The following is a 17,177-nucleotide window of genomic DNA, read 5'->3' as shown; positions in this document are numbered from 1 at the left end:
TGTGTGTCATGGGCTGGGCCCTTTACCCTGCCACAGAGGCAAGCTGAGTAAGCCACAGAGGTGGGGCAGGTGAAGGCTGGGAAAGGCAGCTCTGCAACAAGAAGTCTCAGGAGATCTCATGCAGGAGCTCCAGTCCCTGCCTTGTTCCACATGATATGATGAGCTCAAGTACATGCACTCACTGGTTCCCTTCCCAGTTCCTTCCCATGGACCTGGTTTGATGGTGAGCAAATAGATTGTTAAGTGTTGGAATTTAGCAAACTTCATAGGCTGGCTTTAAGAGGCTTTAGCTGGGAGGGACCTTTCTGGACTGGGACGCCTGTCAATCAATCCAGCAGAAAACCAACTGTTCCTTCTGCCTCAGAGTTTGAAGAGAGCCACGCCTCTCTACTTAAGAATTCTTTTCCTATATTTTTTTCTGCCAGTTTGTGTGCAGTCATGTAGTTAACTGTCTGTCAGTTAGAGTCAGTGTTCTGTCATTCATGTAGTTAGTCATTATGCAGCTATGAATCAGTTAAGCTCTGTGCATGTAACCAGTCATTATTTTTCTACCGAATGCTGTTTCTTTCAATCTGTTCAACTGTGAAATGACCCTTCTTTTTTTATTCTTTCTCTTACCAATTGCTCAAGAGTGGGTTATTGAGACTGTAAGTGCCAGCTGATGAGATATTAAGGGGTGGTCTACTCTGGGGAGATTGGAAGCAGCTAGAGAAATTCAGCCCAAATTCAAAACTCTGCAACATAACCTTTGTTCTCACATTCCACTAAAAGTCAAGAAGAAGGGAGGGGTACCTCTTTTGAAGAGGAGGGCGGAGGGCCAAAGTCAATTCCACAGAAGCTCTTGGGGGCTGAATATTCGTAGTGCATACAGCCAATGAGAAAAGTATGGATCAAAAATACAAGAAAATTCTAGTTTAGAGCCAGTATGTTGCTACCAGTAACAATCCACTCCAGTATTTTTTTGGGTGGAGTGGGAAATGTCCCAACATGAGAAATCAACAAACAATGGTCTTTTTTTTAATCTAGTACTTTCCCCCTTCCGTTTGTATTTGTATAAACATCTGCCTCCTGTAGCTGTACTCCATGCATCTAAAGATGTACGCTGCCATCCATGAAACTATTGGAGTTTTTACAACCTCCCATGCTGCCTGGAGAAGGTGTGGCTGGGTGGGACCTTTCTGTGCTGGGGTGGCTGTCCATCAGTCTAGCAGTAACCAATTATACCTTCCCTGCCTCCCATTTCAAAGGGAGCCTTGCCTCTCTGCTTCAGTGCCTTTTCCCCTCTCTTTTTAGTCTCCTGACAGTTAGAATGTGCAGTTAGTGTAGTTATGAGAATGTGGTCTGCAGGGGTCTGCTGTAAGCAGGCTGGGAGTCTGTTGGGGCCTAAAGATCTAAGCAGTCATTTTTGTACTGCAGGCTGATCTAATCAGAACTGTGAGTAAATGGAACTTTTTATTCTTTCTCTTACCTGTCAGTCTATCCAACACTAACCCATCATTCCTTCCCTGCCTCTGAATTCAAAGAGAGCCCCACTTCTGTGCTGAATTTTTCTCCTTCCCTCTCTTTAGTCTGCTGAAGTCAGTTGTTAGTTTGCTGTCAATCTGTTCACAACTATGAGCAATGGAATATTTTTATTCTTTCTCCTACAAATGTCTCAGGGTGGGTTCCTGGGACCTTAAGTGCCAGTTCATGAGAAAGGAGTGGATTATCTGGGGAATTTGTAGCTATCTTCCTCTCTGAATCTCTGTACTTCTCCTGCGTAGCAAAAAAGGAATTGTTCCAGAAATTCAAAACTCTGTAACAGAAACCTTGTGCCAAGTAAAATTTGTAATCCGACAGCTGTCAGAAGGCTCTGCTGCTTAGCAGCCCAAAATATTTATATCACTCAGAAAGGGGCGCAAGCCATCTAGGGGATTCCAGGGAGCTGGGCTTCAATCCCCAATAAAGATGGAGCCAGAAGGACCCCAAAATGAGCCACACTAAATATGGGTTTTTAAAACCCATTTCAAAGAGAACGTACGCATTCTAAGCACTCCTGCTCGAAACACAGCTGGGAAGTCCCGAGGTGGGTGGGTGAACAGGAGACACCTGGGTATACCTCAGCTCCTTGCCTGTGATTAGAGAGACTACCTGGGTTATTCACCTCAAATGAGATTTCTCCTTTGAGATGCTTCTGAGTGGCTCTAGCGCAGCAGTGGCAGAATGAGGTTTGCTGTCTCACATCCGTTAGATCTTCCTCGCCTTTGTGCGAGCTCTAGCAGAACCCTTTCAAAGACGGCAGGCGTCGGCCTCGGAATGATAAAAGAACGCGTAGGCGTGCGGTTGATCAATCCAAGGCTGTCACTCACTTCCCGTTACTCCCCTGATTCTGTTTTTCAGGGGGTTTTTTTGTGCAGAACTCACATGGAATTCTCAAAACAGAAAATGCCGACGGGAGGGGGGGAAAGGGCGAAGGAATGGCCTGTCCCAGGAGCTTCTCATTTGCAAATTCTGCCGAAAATGATGCAAGATCCGGTACTATCACGAATTGTTTCCTCTGACCTCAAGCTCCATTGAGTGAACAGTAACTAAGAAATAGTCAAGATACTTTTGTGAACTATTTAAGAATGCTGGTACTAGGGATGTTTGCAAGTCCTTGGGTCGGACTCTTTGGTACCAATTCCCAAATCCCAAGCCCCAAGTTTGATTCCTTATTGAAAACAAACTTTCCCCCCAGAAAAAATGGAAGGGTGGGTGGGTTCCAAATTGTCAGTTGAGTCCAAGTCATTGAAAGGAAAAAGCCCAAGTCAAGTCAGCAATGTGACTTAAGTCCGACTTGACAATGAGTCCCATGACTTGAGTCCTCATCCTTGACCACTACCCAGATCTCCTAGTTCTCATGAAACAAACTCTTCTTGTTTGAATTGATGCAGCATGTAGTGACGGGGATGACATTTTTGACCTTATTGACCCATTGAAAGGAAACCCATCACCAGCTCCAAGTACCACCCATACAAGAGTTCTTTTAAAAATCCAAACCCCAGACACTAGTGACCTTCTAACCAAGCTCTGTAACATGGACCACTGTGTCCAACATAATGCCAGCCTCCAAGGAACCAGAGGGAATCGAAGGAGCTATAGGCTGGCTAAGGATAACATCTGTCCTGGTCATCCAGGCACTAAAGATGTAACCATCTAGTACACTGGTTCTTAACCTTGGGTTACTCAGGAGTTTTGGACTGCAACTCCCAGAAGCCTTCACCACCAGCTGTCCTGACTGGGGTTTCTGGGAGTTGCAGTTCAAAAGCATCCGAGTAACAAAGGTTAAGAACCACTGATCTAGTACATAGAAGGATGAGCCTTGTTGAAGAAAGACCAGCAGGGCTTCTGCAAATTGCTGTTGACCTGTTCACAACTATAAGTACACAAAATATTTTTATTCTTTCACCTACAAATGTCTCAGGCCGAGTTTTTGAGACCTTAAGTGCCAGTTAATGTGAAAGGGGTGGACTATTTCATTAGCTTTGTAGCATTCCTTGAGGAGGTTGCAGGAATGATCTAGCAGACCTCGTTTACTTGGTTAATTTATGGGATTTCAACAAAGTTGATTGCTAAATACTCCCCTCCTCCACCTGACAATTCCAAATTTGCTTTGCTCCTTGGGGTTAACCAGGAACCACAAGGTCTTTAGCTGTAGCTCTTTTCATCAACAACACAATCTCAGGGACGTCCACTGAAAATGAAGTTCCTAGTGTTGGGAAGTGTTTACCCTCAGGTACGCATACAGAAGATAGCAGCTGAGTTCTCCACTGAGCCATGAAATACATCTGGGTGCCCTAGGCCAGCCATATTCCTCTCTCAGCCTGAGCTACTTTGCAAGGTCATTGAAGAGCTTGGAATGGTGCTTCTCAAACACAAAAATCATGATGTTAACCTGTTAGGAGTCAGAAATAGCACCTTGTTATTGTTACTTTTGCCCGGATTGCAAAAAATACCTTGTTTTGTTTTTGTTCTCTCACTTACTGCAAAATTCAACAGCGCTCATGTTGGGTACAGAAGATGGCCAGGATGTGTGTTCTGTTTAGTTTTTTGCACACTGGTGTCATTTGGGGTTCCTCTGAAGGTTTAGTACACATCAGTAAAGGTGAGAGGCAGGCATCCATACCTCCTGTATTGAATAGGTTACCCCCATTGCTTCGGTGATAGCTTCAAAAGAATCGTGGCTGGCTGATTCTGGCACTTCATTTATTTATTTATTTATTTATTTATTTATTTATTTATTTATTTATTTATTTATTTATTTATTTATTTATTTATTTATTTATTTAACTTATATGCCGCCCACTCTACCCAAAGGTCTCTGGGTGGCTTACAACAATTAAAATGCAATTAAAATACAATAAAGGACAAAATGATTAAAATACAATTAAAATTGCCATCAGGACCCACAGCTGATGTTATTTCAATTAAAAGCCTTCTGGAACAGGAAGGTTTTGACCTGGCGCTGAAATGTCATCAATGTCGGCGCCAGACGAATTTCAGTTGGGAGGGCATTCCACAGTCTGGGGGCAGACTATGGAATTTAGTGCCTAGAACATCTGCTTGCCATGATAATGGGATGTTATAGATGTTATAGATGTTATAGACCAGTTGTTGCCAACCTTGGGTCCCTCAATGTTCTTGGTCTAAAATTCCCAGAAGCCTTTCCTACTAGCTGGGAGTTGTACTCCAAGAACATCTGGAGAATCAAGGTTGGGAATCATTGCTATAGAGGGTGTGATCAGATGGGCATTTGTCCCACTGTTTGGTCTACTGCCTGCCAGGGTGTTCCTACCCACATGTTTTTGGGTCCCTGACAGGGGCTATTGTTTTTTAGGTGTTGGCTAGGTTTGCTGTCTTTTGGCTCATTTCCAGTACACGTGTTTGCTGGGATCGAACCAAAGCAATGCTTGTGGCTTAAAATTTCCCTTCTGCTTTCCATTCCCCGATATTGTGAAGTGGCTTAAGAAAACAGCCTGGCCACTTCTCAATACTGTATTGGGAAATTAAACATTTCCTCTACTCCTCCCTGGAGGAGTCAAAGAAGGAAGCAATAGCTTTGTTTTTAAAGGCCTATTATTATAGTGCTGATGCGCTATACCACTTAGATAAACAATAAGAAATGATAACTTCCTGGAAATAGGAGGCGAGAGGAAGGAAGAAGGAGAGGGACTTTGTTCTTGTTGTTTTCATAAGAAGAGTGGACCAAATAGGGTTGCTTGAGGTGCAAAAGCTTTTGGGATGCAAGAATAATGTCAAACAGTATATTAGACCTCTACCTGATCTTAAGCAACACTTGGGTCACCTTATTGGGAGAAAGGCAACACATAAATAATACAAACAAATAAAATATTTAGCCTGCTCCAATTGTGCCCATGTGGACAAGCCCACAGGAAGCCTCTCACACTTTCTGGCGAGCAGAAAAATAAATGGAAAACAGGGAACATATATTGCTCCAAATTGTGTGGATCCCGACCTTTTTTTTAAATAAGATTTTTTTTTTAAAGGAACACTATCCTGATTACATGGTATATAGTTTGCAGGCATGAATGAGGAACAGAGTTTCTGTTACTTATTTTGTGAAATGATAGCAATGCTTAAAAAAAAAAAGACCACTAATGTCCCCTTGTTCACCAAAGAACTACCACCTCTCATGTAATGACATCGCTTTGCTTCTTCCTTTAATGTAACGGCCACCCCTTAAGGGCCAGGCACTATGACAGCTGGGTGGTCAGCAACATAATAAATCAAAACAGAGCATAAACAAAAACTTCAATACGACCGTAAAGTACCGTATTTTTCGCCCCATAAGACGCACCTTTCCATAAGATGCACCAATTTTTTAGGAGAAGAAAACAGGAAAATATAATCTGTTTTCTTCGCTCCATAAGACGCACAGACTTTCCACCCCCTGTTTTGTGAGAAAAAAGTGTGTCTTATGGTGCGAAAAATACGGTAAAACAAATCAATGTTTTAATGTGTTAGGGCCAAACTCTGCGTTACCGTGATGATAAATTGCACTGGAAACAAGCTGTGGAGTCCAGTTTGAGCACATGGGAGGGAAAAGGAGGGTGTACATGCACCAATGAACAAACAAATGAACAAAAGAATGAAAGAACGAACGGACGAATGGACAAACGGACGAACAAACTAACGAACGAACTAACTAACTAACTAAACTAACTAACTAATTATGTACCTGCTCATTCTAATACCAGCAGAATAGTGATGCATTTGATCTAGCTGAACACACTGCAACAGTTTACATGCCAACCCCACCCCATTCTAAAAAGCAGGCACACAATACTATAACAGCCAACTCTATATACCGTGTTCTGGGGATAAACCTCCATGAACTCAGAGAGGCTTGCTTACTTCTAACTTCAGAGGTTTCAGCTTGTGAAACATGCCGAGCTGGAACAAAAGGCCTCCCAAAATGGAACCATTAGCCTTTAATTGGAAATGAAAACGATCTTACACAGAAGAGCTCCTATTTACACTGTCAGTGTGAAGGAGGAACCCCATTGGGGGAAAAAAAAGAGGGGGAGGATGTCTAGTGTTAGCTTGATTATTTTTGTCATGCGCTGACTGCGTCTAGCCGAATTACCTCTCTTATGTACCAAGGCAAGGAGGGTCTATCTGTTTCTCTGGCTTGCTCTGGAAGATTATGTAATTGCTTTCAAACTCCCCACTGCCTGGTTCTAAGTTGCCACCTAGTCTTAATAGCTGGGTTTTACCCAGACTCCAGTTGACCCTGACTCTTTTCACACCATGTACGGGTGTGACAGCTGGACAGTAAAGAAAGCTGAGAGGATAAAAAATGATTCGTTTGGACCATAGCTGGAGAAAGTGCTTTGCAGATGGCCAGAAGGTCAAACAAGGGGTCCGAAATAAAATCAAGGCTGAAGTATCTCTGGAGGCAAAAATGCTGCAATTGAAGCTGTCCTAAAATGGACATATCATGAGAAAACAGGATTCCCTACGGAAAGTGGAAGGCAGCAGGAAAAGAGGTTCCCTAAAGGAAGCCACGAGGTTGAGTTTGCATGAACTGAGCAAAGCTGTTGAGGACAGGGCCTTTTGGAAGAGGCTCATTCATGGGATCACCATAGGCTGGAGGGTGATGACCCATAACAACAACTTTTCATGCCTGTGTCCACCGTCAGCTGCCCCAGAAGCAGATTTACCTCTGCTCCCAACTCTTGGTTGCCTTGCCTCTGTGACATCACAAGGGTCACTGTATGATGGCACAAGGACCTGCCCCTGGAAGACATTTTAACTAGAGATGGGCATGGGTGGTTCATAATGGTCCATTCTTCGAACACACAGGTGCTCCACGGATACCCCAGATTCTGGCCCCTAGCTCTTCTGGCGGGTACCTACTCAGGTAAGGATTTGGGGCAGAGAAGCCTGCGATGCTGCCTTTTAGTGGGTGCCCACCAGAAGAGGGAAGTCAGGATACCCATAGAAGACCCTTGCATCTGAAGAACGAACCATTATGAACATCCAAACCGGCAGTTTTGTTCTCTAGATTTTTTAAACTCTAAAATCTTAGGCTATAAGATGGTCCTAACCACTGAATGTCAGGGTCAAGACTTAAATTCCATTAATGTGATTGGCCTGTTTGAGTTGGGACTGGCAAATGGATTAATGTCGCAATGCTTTCCACCTGCAACAGAACCCACACAATAACTTCCTTGGAAACGGATTTCGTTTCGTTCCAGATTTCATGACAAGCAATTCGGCTGCTTGACTGAGACTGCCATAAGCTGGTGGTAGGGAACAGTTTATTCGCTCTTTGCACACCGGACATTGTTTCATAAATGCGTACGGTGACTTCATCTAGGATCCCCTTTTCCATTTATAAATGAGAAAATGGAATGGACAGGATTAACTGATTTTGAATAACTGAGGGAAAAAAACAAGTTGAGTTACCAGTGAGACTTAAGTGTGACTTGACAGCCAAGTCTTGCAATTTAGAGTCCCCCTCCCTGGCTCAGGGTGGAGATGTTTATAGTTAGGATGTAAATCTTCACTTATTCCATTCTTGCAGTTAAATATTAAAACAATAGATATGTTTTCTCCTTCTTGAAGATTTTGTGCAGGTTTTGCATTTCAGAACTTGTGGGGATAATTTCCAGGTTTTGTTTCTGTGCAAAATTGTGAAGTTTTAAATGCAAAAATATAGGCTTTTTTGTGAAAAATATATATTTTGGATGCAGAAATCTTTTCTCTTTTTTTGCTACTATTCTGCAGATAGAATAAAAGAGATCTCCCTCCCCCTCATGTTGCAATGGATGATATATTTTTAAACGGGATGCGCTTGTGTGTCAAGACAACTTTTTTCATTCTGAATTTGTACATAGGCTGCTTTGTACAATCTCAGAAACCCGAAAAGCCAGAAGCGAAGGCCGAGGACAGGATGTCCTTGACCCATCACATGATCATGCTGGTTGGAACAGACCACTATCATCCTGACCAGTGAGCATTTTCCGGTTCAAACATACTTACACACATTATTCAACAATGTTTACATGCCGCAACACAGACCTTCACCCTTCTAATATCCCGGATGCCTACCCCGGTCTCAGGTTTCAGCCTTGGTATATCCAGGAATGGGAAGTTACTGATCTAGCAGAAAATCTAGCAAAGAAGCTGATTGATCCACTGCTTAACTGCCACGGATGATGCTAGTTTAAAAGTAGCCAGAGTGGAATGGGAGGAAACGCATGGTTAATCTATGCTCCATCATCCTGGAAGCTATGCTCGGAAGAAACAGGAACCTGAAGCGGGTGGCAGATCAGGTCATTGTCCCTACTAGCAAATGACCGGAGCCCTTTGACCCATGCAAGAGTGCTGGCTACACTACAACCCCGATGAGCACAAAGGAAGTTGGCAAGCATGAGGTAGAGACAAGAGATATTTTGAGCCTTCCCAGGGAATTCTGGCAGTTTCATTGACCTGGCAAGCCTTAGCGGACAGCAAAGGGGTCAGTGCAGCTGGACAACTTCCTGCTCGGATGAAACTGGCCAGTTCTTTGGCTATAGAAGTCTACTCAGGTTTCTAGCATGAATGTCAACCGTAGGGGATTCGGAGTCCTCCATCTCGTCACAAAGTTGTGTTTCCCGATGAGAGAGGTTGACTTTCTCAGTGTCGCACACATGCACAGGGTTTGCAAAGAGGAGTGGAGCAACACTGGTAACCTTACTGCGCCGGTGTTACTTTCCACTTTAAAAATTATAATGCATCAACACCAAAACCTGGGAGCCCTTCTGTTAATAATATTTACTGGCTCCCCAAAAGAACAGTAGCTCAGCTATCGTGGTAGCCTTGCATACAAACCAAAACAACCTCTCTCTTTTCCAGTTTTTGAGAATCCCCACTTTCATTTCCTGCGAATTACCCAATTTGCCATGTGCAACCGGACTAGTGGGTTTACGGATGCCTCCTGCAAAGGTACGCAGCTGCACAGCCTTTATAAATCAGCATCCACCAGAGAAATATACTGCAGTAAACCAGATCTGAAAAAAACAGCCCACCCCTTCTTCTGTTGTTTCAGGGGCTGGAATTACAGCACGCAAAAGACAGGGAAAGAAGACCAAAACACTTACAGATGTGTACAAGTATCCTTCGCTGTTCATCGCTAAGTACAGTTTCGTTTGAACGCCTTGAATCGCCACCACTCGTAATCCCACGGGTATGAGGTTAAACAAAGCTAAAGGGAGAATGAAGGGGGGAAAATCAGCCACCCTGCACTTTGGTAACGAAACAAAATCTTCCCACAGGAGCCATTTTGTACATTCTTAAAGGTTTGTTTTGGAGAGTTTAAGAACACACACACAGACACACAGACAGAGACAGACAGACAGACAGACACACACACACACACACACTTATGTGGTAAAGTATACACAAAAATCACACCACCCCTTTGTAATGGCATAAACACTGAAACAATATGAAAATCATAGACCTGGCGAGTTTGGAGAGATCCCACAGGCCATTTGTGTTGGAGTTTTAGCAACCTGGCATGCTGCCTTTAGTAAGTTTGGCTGGGAGGGACCTCACTGGGCTGGGGTGACTGTCAATCTATCCAGCAGTAAGAAATGGTTTCTCCCCTGCTCCCAGTTTCAAAGGGAGCCTTGCCTCTCTGCTTCAGTGTCTTCCCCCCCCCTCTCTCTTTTTTTTTTTTTTAGTCTGCTGGAGGTTTGAATGCGCCATTAATGTTAGCAGTTAGAGCAGTTATGAGAATATGGCCTGCAGGAGTCTGCAGCAAGCAGGTTCAGAATCTTTTGGGATCTATAGATATAAGCAGTCCTTTTTGTACGATAGGCTGTTTTTGATGTGTTTCGAACTCTTGAGTAAATGGAACTTTTTATTTTTTTTCTATTCCCAGCATCTCAGAGTGCATGAGCAAGACTGCAAGTGCCAGTTGATGAGACAAGAAAAGGGGTGGCCTACTCTGGGGAGCGTTGAAGGTGATTCTGCTCTGCAAGTCTCTGCACATCTGCTGTGTAGCTAGATTTTTTATTTTAGGCACAAAACTCTACAACAATCTATACTAACCTCTTTGCAACGTAGGAATCCACATAAAGCAGGCTAAGGGAATCCAGGCTGCCCTTTGCAAAGATGGCTGCTGCAGCTTCCCTACCCTAAATGAAGCTACACCCACCATCTTTGTAAAGGGCAGCCATTCTCCCTTTTTCCACACTGTGGCTGCGAAAGCCTGATGGAGACCTTGGCAGCAGCTATTAAGGTAAGGGGGTGTCGGTGGGAGTGGGGTGGGGGCTAAGGTAGGGAAAGGAAGGGGTGGGGAGTAGGCTGTGATACTGGGTGGCTGTGTGGGGTGGTGGCTGCCTTTCTGCCACCGATCAGCTGATCGGTGGACTATAAGCAGAATGGTGTTTTTGTTTGGTTGTTTTTTTAATAGGAAGGATGAATAAAAATGAGTAAATATTTATCCCTTCATATTATTGGGGGTCTCTGGAACCCACAAATACAGATCAATGAATATTTAACAAATCAGCTACATTCGTCGGAAAAAGTGATCTGTTTTTATTAGTCCCCATCTTTACTCACGACCCTGCAATCTTTTTCTTGTTACAATTCGTTACATATCTGCCGTACTTTATGTTTAGTTCTGTGGGTTGGTTATATTGGTAGGGTTTTGTTTTATATTAGATATCCTTTGGTGCCCACCCTTTTTCTTACATAAGGACCAATTGACCTAGTGATGGAGGGGTAGGGGTGGGGTGGGGAACAATGGGAAATTTCTGGGACTACAACAACCAAAATCCTCAAGCCAGTGGCTGGTTTCTTTATTCTCAGCATTTCAAACACCAGTAGTAACCTCTCATCTCTCCCTAAGGATGAATTTTTGCCTTTCTGGATGTTTTATCTAGGCTCAAATGAAACCAACCAAACTTTCAAACAGAGGCTAAGGCTGGAAAGAGAAAGGTGGTGAGATAAATCTGGGGTCTCTCCAAGGATCGCAATGGGGGGAGCAGACATTTTGGGTTATGGACCGCTTTCCTGTTTTCCTCCTCTGGAGAGCATTCGTTCCTGGTGGCTTTTGGAATGAAGATGGCAAAGCTTTATGCCAGGAAGAATGGAGGGGGTGAAGAACTTTTTCCTGGATGCAGATGGAAAACCCATCAAGGGCAGCCCAGCGACAATGTTATCCACGGAGGTAGCATAGGGGCAGGTTCTGCTAGTTTATTCAACAGTGTTTCTTTGAACCTCAGGTTTCACCACCAACATTCACACAAGGAGTTTATGGCCTCACCACCTTCCGGCCACACTCCAACACCCTATGATTTCAAAAGGTGGTCCATGAGGATTGACCAAGCCAACTAGACCAAGGGACGTCTAGAGCAGTACTTACTATAGGTGCTTTCTTCCTCTTTCGTCCCTTCGATCGTTCCATCTGCCTGGAGCTGTAAGTGGTACCCTTGTCGGCTGTACAGTTTTGTTACGATGCCCTTTAGCTGTGGCTCTGCAAGAAAGCAAAGTAAAAGGGGAAAGGTTATGCTCCTGAAACCCACTAAGCCCGTGTTCCTGGTTCAAACAACACAAGAAGACCTTGCTTTGTTTTCCTTTGCCTGTGGGAAGACACTGAAAATCAGAAGCTTTGGAAGGCTGGAGCTCAAATCAGCAACTGGGACACCCCCAGAACACCCCTCTTGGGCCAGTCAATCAACATTCCAGCAGTGCATTACGTGACTGAAAGGACGTAGATCTCATCTCCATTAAGATTAGACTTGTGCCGGCAAGGGGGGAAATCCTGTTTCTTAATGAGCTGAGATTCATCAAGAGAGAAGGGGAAAGGAACACCAACAACAAAAGGCTGATTAAAATTACAAGAATAAAAAGTGAGTCTAGGTACCCCTCAAGGAGGTAGTTGATAGCCGTAGTGAGTACCCTTGCAGATCCAACAAGCCATTCAACGTCAAAAGAAAGCAGAAGGAGAATTCGCCAAGAAGGGAGAAAAACTAGGCTTCATATTTCAGTAAAATTAGAAACCCGTATTATAGTTCCAGCTGGTCCCAAAGGCTGTGTGGGTGTCTGAGAGTCAGGGAGTGTGAATGTGATTATGTGCACGCACACACATGCATGCATGCGGGAATGTCTGAAATGTGATGAATGTTTATCCCCGACAAATGCTGGAGAACGTCAAAGAACTCAACAGCTGCAGGAGTGAATGTAACATAACAAAGCATGAAGGCCCTCCCTGTGTTTTTATTTGACTGCCGGCATGATTTGCCACCTCAAATCAGGGCTTGGGGAAGTTCAGAGGCTGGACTACAACTCCCGGAACCTCCGGCAGGATTATGGGAACTGTAGTCTTTAAAGGCAAGGTTTCCAAGTTCTGCACTGAATGCCATTGGCCAACAATGAGGAGAGATAAAATGTAATAACTGAATCATGAAATACCCTCCCCCAATATAACAGATGACACTGTTTGCTTGGGTGCATGCAGAAAGGTCTGTTCTCAGACAGCCATGTCACTTTTCCCATACATATCCCAATGCACAATGTACCTGCAATCGTTCAAGATTTGGCACCCTCTCTGGGCCTCCTCATAATGGAGAACTCAGATTCCGACCATATCTCCAGCCTTCTCAGGGGCTTCTTGCAAAGGTGGAGTTTAGCCCTGAGATACATGGCTTCATCAGAAGCAATACATGGCCTTGCTGATCTCCGGTGCAACATGGTCCAGCTAATCTTGAGATAGCCACGTCCTTCAAAACACAAGCACCCGTGCTATCTCAAGAGTTAGAGAAGAAGGCACTGCGGCTGCAGTGTGCAAGAAAACAGTAAGTTCACATGAGCTCCCTGAGAAGCAAGGAGATGCGGTCTCATAAATGACATGCAACTATATTTGCTGCCATAAAACGTCCCCACTTCCCCATCCAACGTTGCACCTGGTTTTCCACGACAAGCCACCTAACATGCTTCGGGAAACCTGTGCTAGTTTGTGATCACTGCAGCAAGCTGTTCCATGAAGGGGCAGAAGGACTGACTTAGATTGCCAGCTACCACCATGGGAAGCCAGGATATTATAGATCTCTGATGGCAGATCCATCTCAATGCCTACAGTGTTCTGTAAACAACTTTGCCTTGCTCGGAACACGTCTTGGCCAAATGGCGAGGTTTTGGCTTAATGAGGGCTTCACATACCTGCAGCTCAGTGGCTGAGGGCTCTGACTGTGGAGCCAGCGGTTGGGAGTTCGATTCCCCCACTGGGCCTTCTTAACAGGGTCTGGACTCGATGGTCCAGAGGGGTCCCTTCCAGTTCTGCAGTTCCAAAATTATTATTCTATTATTATATATACACCGGGTCAAGTACAATGACATAATCCACACTGGTGAATTGCTGCTTATATTCCTCACCATGACCAAGGATGCGACAGGGAATAGAAGTGGCCAGAAACAAAGATGATGCATGGATAACAACCAGAATCAAAACCTTTGCCCCTTAATCTCATTCTCAAGTATATCTGAAGCACTGCCTCTCCCTTTATGAGCCTGCCTGGCTGCTATCAGGACAAACCTTTCTCTCGGTCCCACCACCCTCTGAGGTGCATTCGGTGGGGACCCGGGAGGGGGGCCTTCTCTGTGGCTGCTCCAAGACCTTGGAACTCCCTCCCACTGGAGGCCAGGCTGGCTTCCTCTTGGCTGTCCTTCTGCAAGTAGGTGAAGAGCTTTCTGCAAGCTTTCCCTCAGTGACTGAGTGGGGTTTTTTTAAAATGGATTTTTATGTCTTACTACTTTGAAGGTGTTTTTGTTTACTGTGCTTTAGTGTGGTATTTGTTTGACCCTTTTCAGTATTTGTATTCTTATTGTTCTTAGCTTTAAATGTTGGCTTTTCATTGATATAATCCTCCTGGGGTCCTTTTTAATGTGGAAGGTGGGGTAAAAATATTTCTAGACAGATGGATGGACGGATGGACGGATGGACGGATGGACGGATAGATAGATAGATAGATAGATAGATAGATAGATAGATAGATAGATAGATAGATAGATAGATAGATAGATAGATAGGTAGGTAGGTAGGTAGGTAGGTAGGTAGGTAGGTAGGTAGGTAGACAGACAGACAGACAGACAGACAGACAGACAGACAGATAGATAGATAGATAGATAGATAGATAGATAGATAGATAGATAGATAGATAGATAGATAGATAGATAGATAGATAGATAGATAGATAGATAGATAGATAGATAGATAGATAGATAGATAGATAGATAGATAGATAGATAGATAGATAGATAGATAGATAGATTCTATATTCAGAGTGGGGTATGTTGAAGGTTGATGAGTAAAAAAACCATTTTACGTATATTTATAAAATCCAAAGGAGGGATGATAAATGGTGAGTCTCTATGCCCGGATCTGGAGAGACTGATTAGCTACTGGCACATGTGGAAACATCCATCACAAATGAGCACAACCATCATCATGCCAAACATATCAACAGACTATGGAGAAGCATGCGGGAAGTGGAAGGAAATATCTCATTTCCTCCTCTTTTAACGGTGTCTTGGTATGCTGAGAAAAACTAACAGATCATTGGCATGCCAGCCTCATGGTTGAAGCAAGGGGATTTTTTTAAATAAAAAAAATCAGTATAATAAAAGGAAATTCACCATATTAACAAACAAATGTGAGCTCAGGAAGACATTCGAGCACAGAGGAATTACAAAAAATTGTTCTAAGAGGATTTCTAGAGGAAAGGAAACTAATATTGACTTGGTAGGCATGTGTGTAAATATCTTTTTAAAAGCACAAATAGACAGCATTTTTTCAAGTCTAAGGAGAAGACAGGAGAGGGTGGTTGAAGAGACAGCGCATTGAAGAGCAGAGAAAAGATCATGGAACAAGGGGTTCAAATCACTCCGAAGTGAAAGGAAGCCAAATGTGGATGAGTGGTGAGGCTCAGACGACAGAGATCAAATCCAAATTTCTGCTCAGCATGATCAGGGCTAGTCTCTCTCTCAGTGTGGACTCCTCCACAGAGGTAAAGGTAGAATGGGATTACTCTGAACATCTGGGGAGAAGGGGAAGGGGTTTTGTTGATGCTACTCATGGTCTTTGGCTTAAAAATAATAATGCAAAGGGATTTTCATTGCCTGCCAAACAGATGACTCCCCCCACAATCCCCCAATCCATTTTCTGATGCAGAAATTCGTACGGAGGCAAAGGGAACGCTTGTGATTAAGGTACCATTGGGATCATGCTGCGAAGAGAAAAGACACTAAAGGGCTTCTCTTCACAAATCACTAAATGGAGGATTTGGAAATATGCTGGAGGAAGTAGCCCTGGAACCTTCCTCAGGCTGGGATTGTCCAGAGAGTTGGAGAACAACTCTGTCATCCCAACCATTGTGTCCTGCCAGCTGTGAGATGCATCCAGAATGGGTGCGGGGTTGAAGAAGGGTGGTTTCACCTTTTATGGGGTTCCTGAAAAGGGAGACTTTCCGTTTAGAAAAGGAAGAGCCCACGGATTGTCCTACGGGATAGAATCTTAGAACTGCAGGGCTAAGAGGGACCCTATAGATCATCAAGTCCAACCCTTTGTCAAGGGTCCATGTGGGGAATTGAACCTCCGACCTCTGGCTCCACAGCCAGATGCCTCTGTTATTCAAGGCGTAGCAAGCACGCAGGCTGGCACATACAATTTCACAGGAGGTCTCACCCGAGGACAATTTCCTTGCTGGAAAACTAGAGGGTGATAGGTGCTCCCTTTGTAGAATCATGGATTCCTATGATCCGACACTAGTCAAATCCCTCTGAGGTTGACCAATGAGGAGCAAATGAAAGTCTTGCAACTTTGTGCCTCGGTTACTCCAAGGTGGACTGTGCCTGTACACAGAGGCTCCATTTAGCTACCAAGGGACTTCTTCTGATCCACTGAATAGACTATTGGGCATTGTACAGCTGCCGAAGCCTTCTGCTAAGCCATCAGAGAAAACCGACCACTACCACCAAGTTCACGGAAAGCACTGACAGGCCCTCGGCCACCCACCCGCAGCTTTTGAGAGATGCCTTCAGGCTTCTAGCAGTGAAGGTGCCTCAGCCGGGCAGCAAATGATGCCAAAGGCTCTTTTTCCAAAGCCCCACATGCGACATCGTGAGCACGCAGATCGTATGCTGCAAGAGGAAGGCGCAGAGCTAGCCCTCAGCCGATCCTTTTCAAGCCACCCTCTGTCTGCCATGGGTTCAGCCCCTGCTCTCCTCACAGCCAAGCTAAGAGGAGAGGAGTCAAAGACATGAGACGGCTCTGGGCAAGCGGTAGGGCTGACTCAATAGTTGCCAGTGTTCACACCACATTCGCTCACGTCTTTTGCAAGGGATACCAGAATGTTCCATGCCCTTCCTCCACACAGAACAACCCTGAGGGACGGGAAGAAAGGACCCTCTTTCCCACAGTGGCAGACTCCAGGAAAGGACAAAGCAGCAGCTCTCCCTATTCAATGCCCCTGGCCTCCGAGCCTTAGAGAGATAGACTCCTCTTGCATATGGAGGCTTGTTTCTCACCATCCCAACTAGTCAAGAGCATTAAGAAGAGAGGAGCGACTCTCTCGGTGCTCCTTTGGAGACCAGAGAAGAGATCAGGGAGGAAGCAGCCTTGGATCGCTGGGTCACCTCCATCCCAC

General features: G+C 44.5%; 1 protein-coding gene across 8 annotated transcripts in view; it reads right to left on the bottom strand.

Annotated features, from left to right (window-relative positions):
- FGF13 (fibroblast growth factor 13) overlaps nt 1-17,177 on the bottom strand; it is a 160,007-nt gene that overhangs the window by 20,992 nt on the left and 121,838 nt on the right. For all 8 annotated transcript variants that reach the window (XM_078380571.1, XM_078380573.1, XM_078380570.1 and 5 more), the window contains 2 exons: nt 11,900-12,010; nt 9,627-9,730 (listed from right to left, as the gene is read on the bottom strand). In XM_078380571.1, coding sequence (XP_078236697.1) covers nt 9,627-9,730; nt 11,900-12,010 — 215 coding nt within the window. The remainder of the gene's footprint in view (nt 1-9,626; nt 9,731-11,899; nt 12,011-17,177) is intronic.

This window comes from Pogona vitticeps, chromosome 11 (genome assembly GCF_051106095.1).
Source record: "Pogona vitticeps strain Pit_001003342236 chromosome 11, PviZW2.1, whole genome shotgun sequence".
Lineage (NCBI taxonomy): Eukaryota > Metazoa > Chordata > Lepidosauria > Squamata > Agamidae > Pogona > Pogona vitticeps.
The sequence above is the reverse complement of the archived record's forward strand: the minus strand, read 5'-3'. Positions and strand labels throughout refer to the sequence as shown.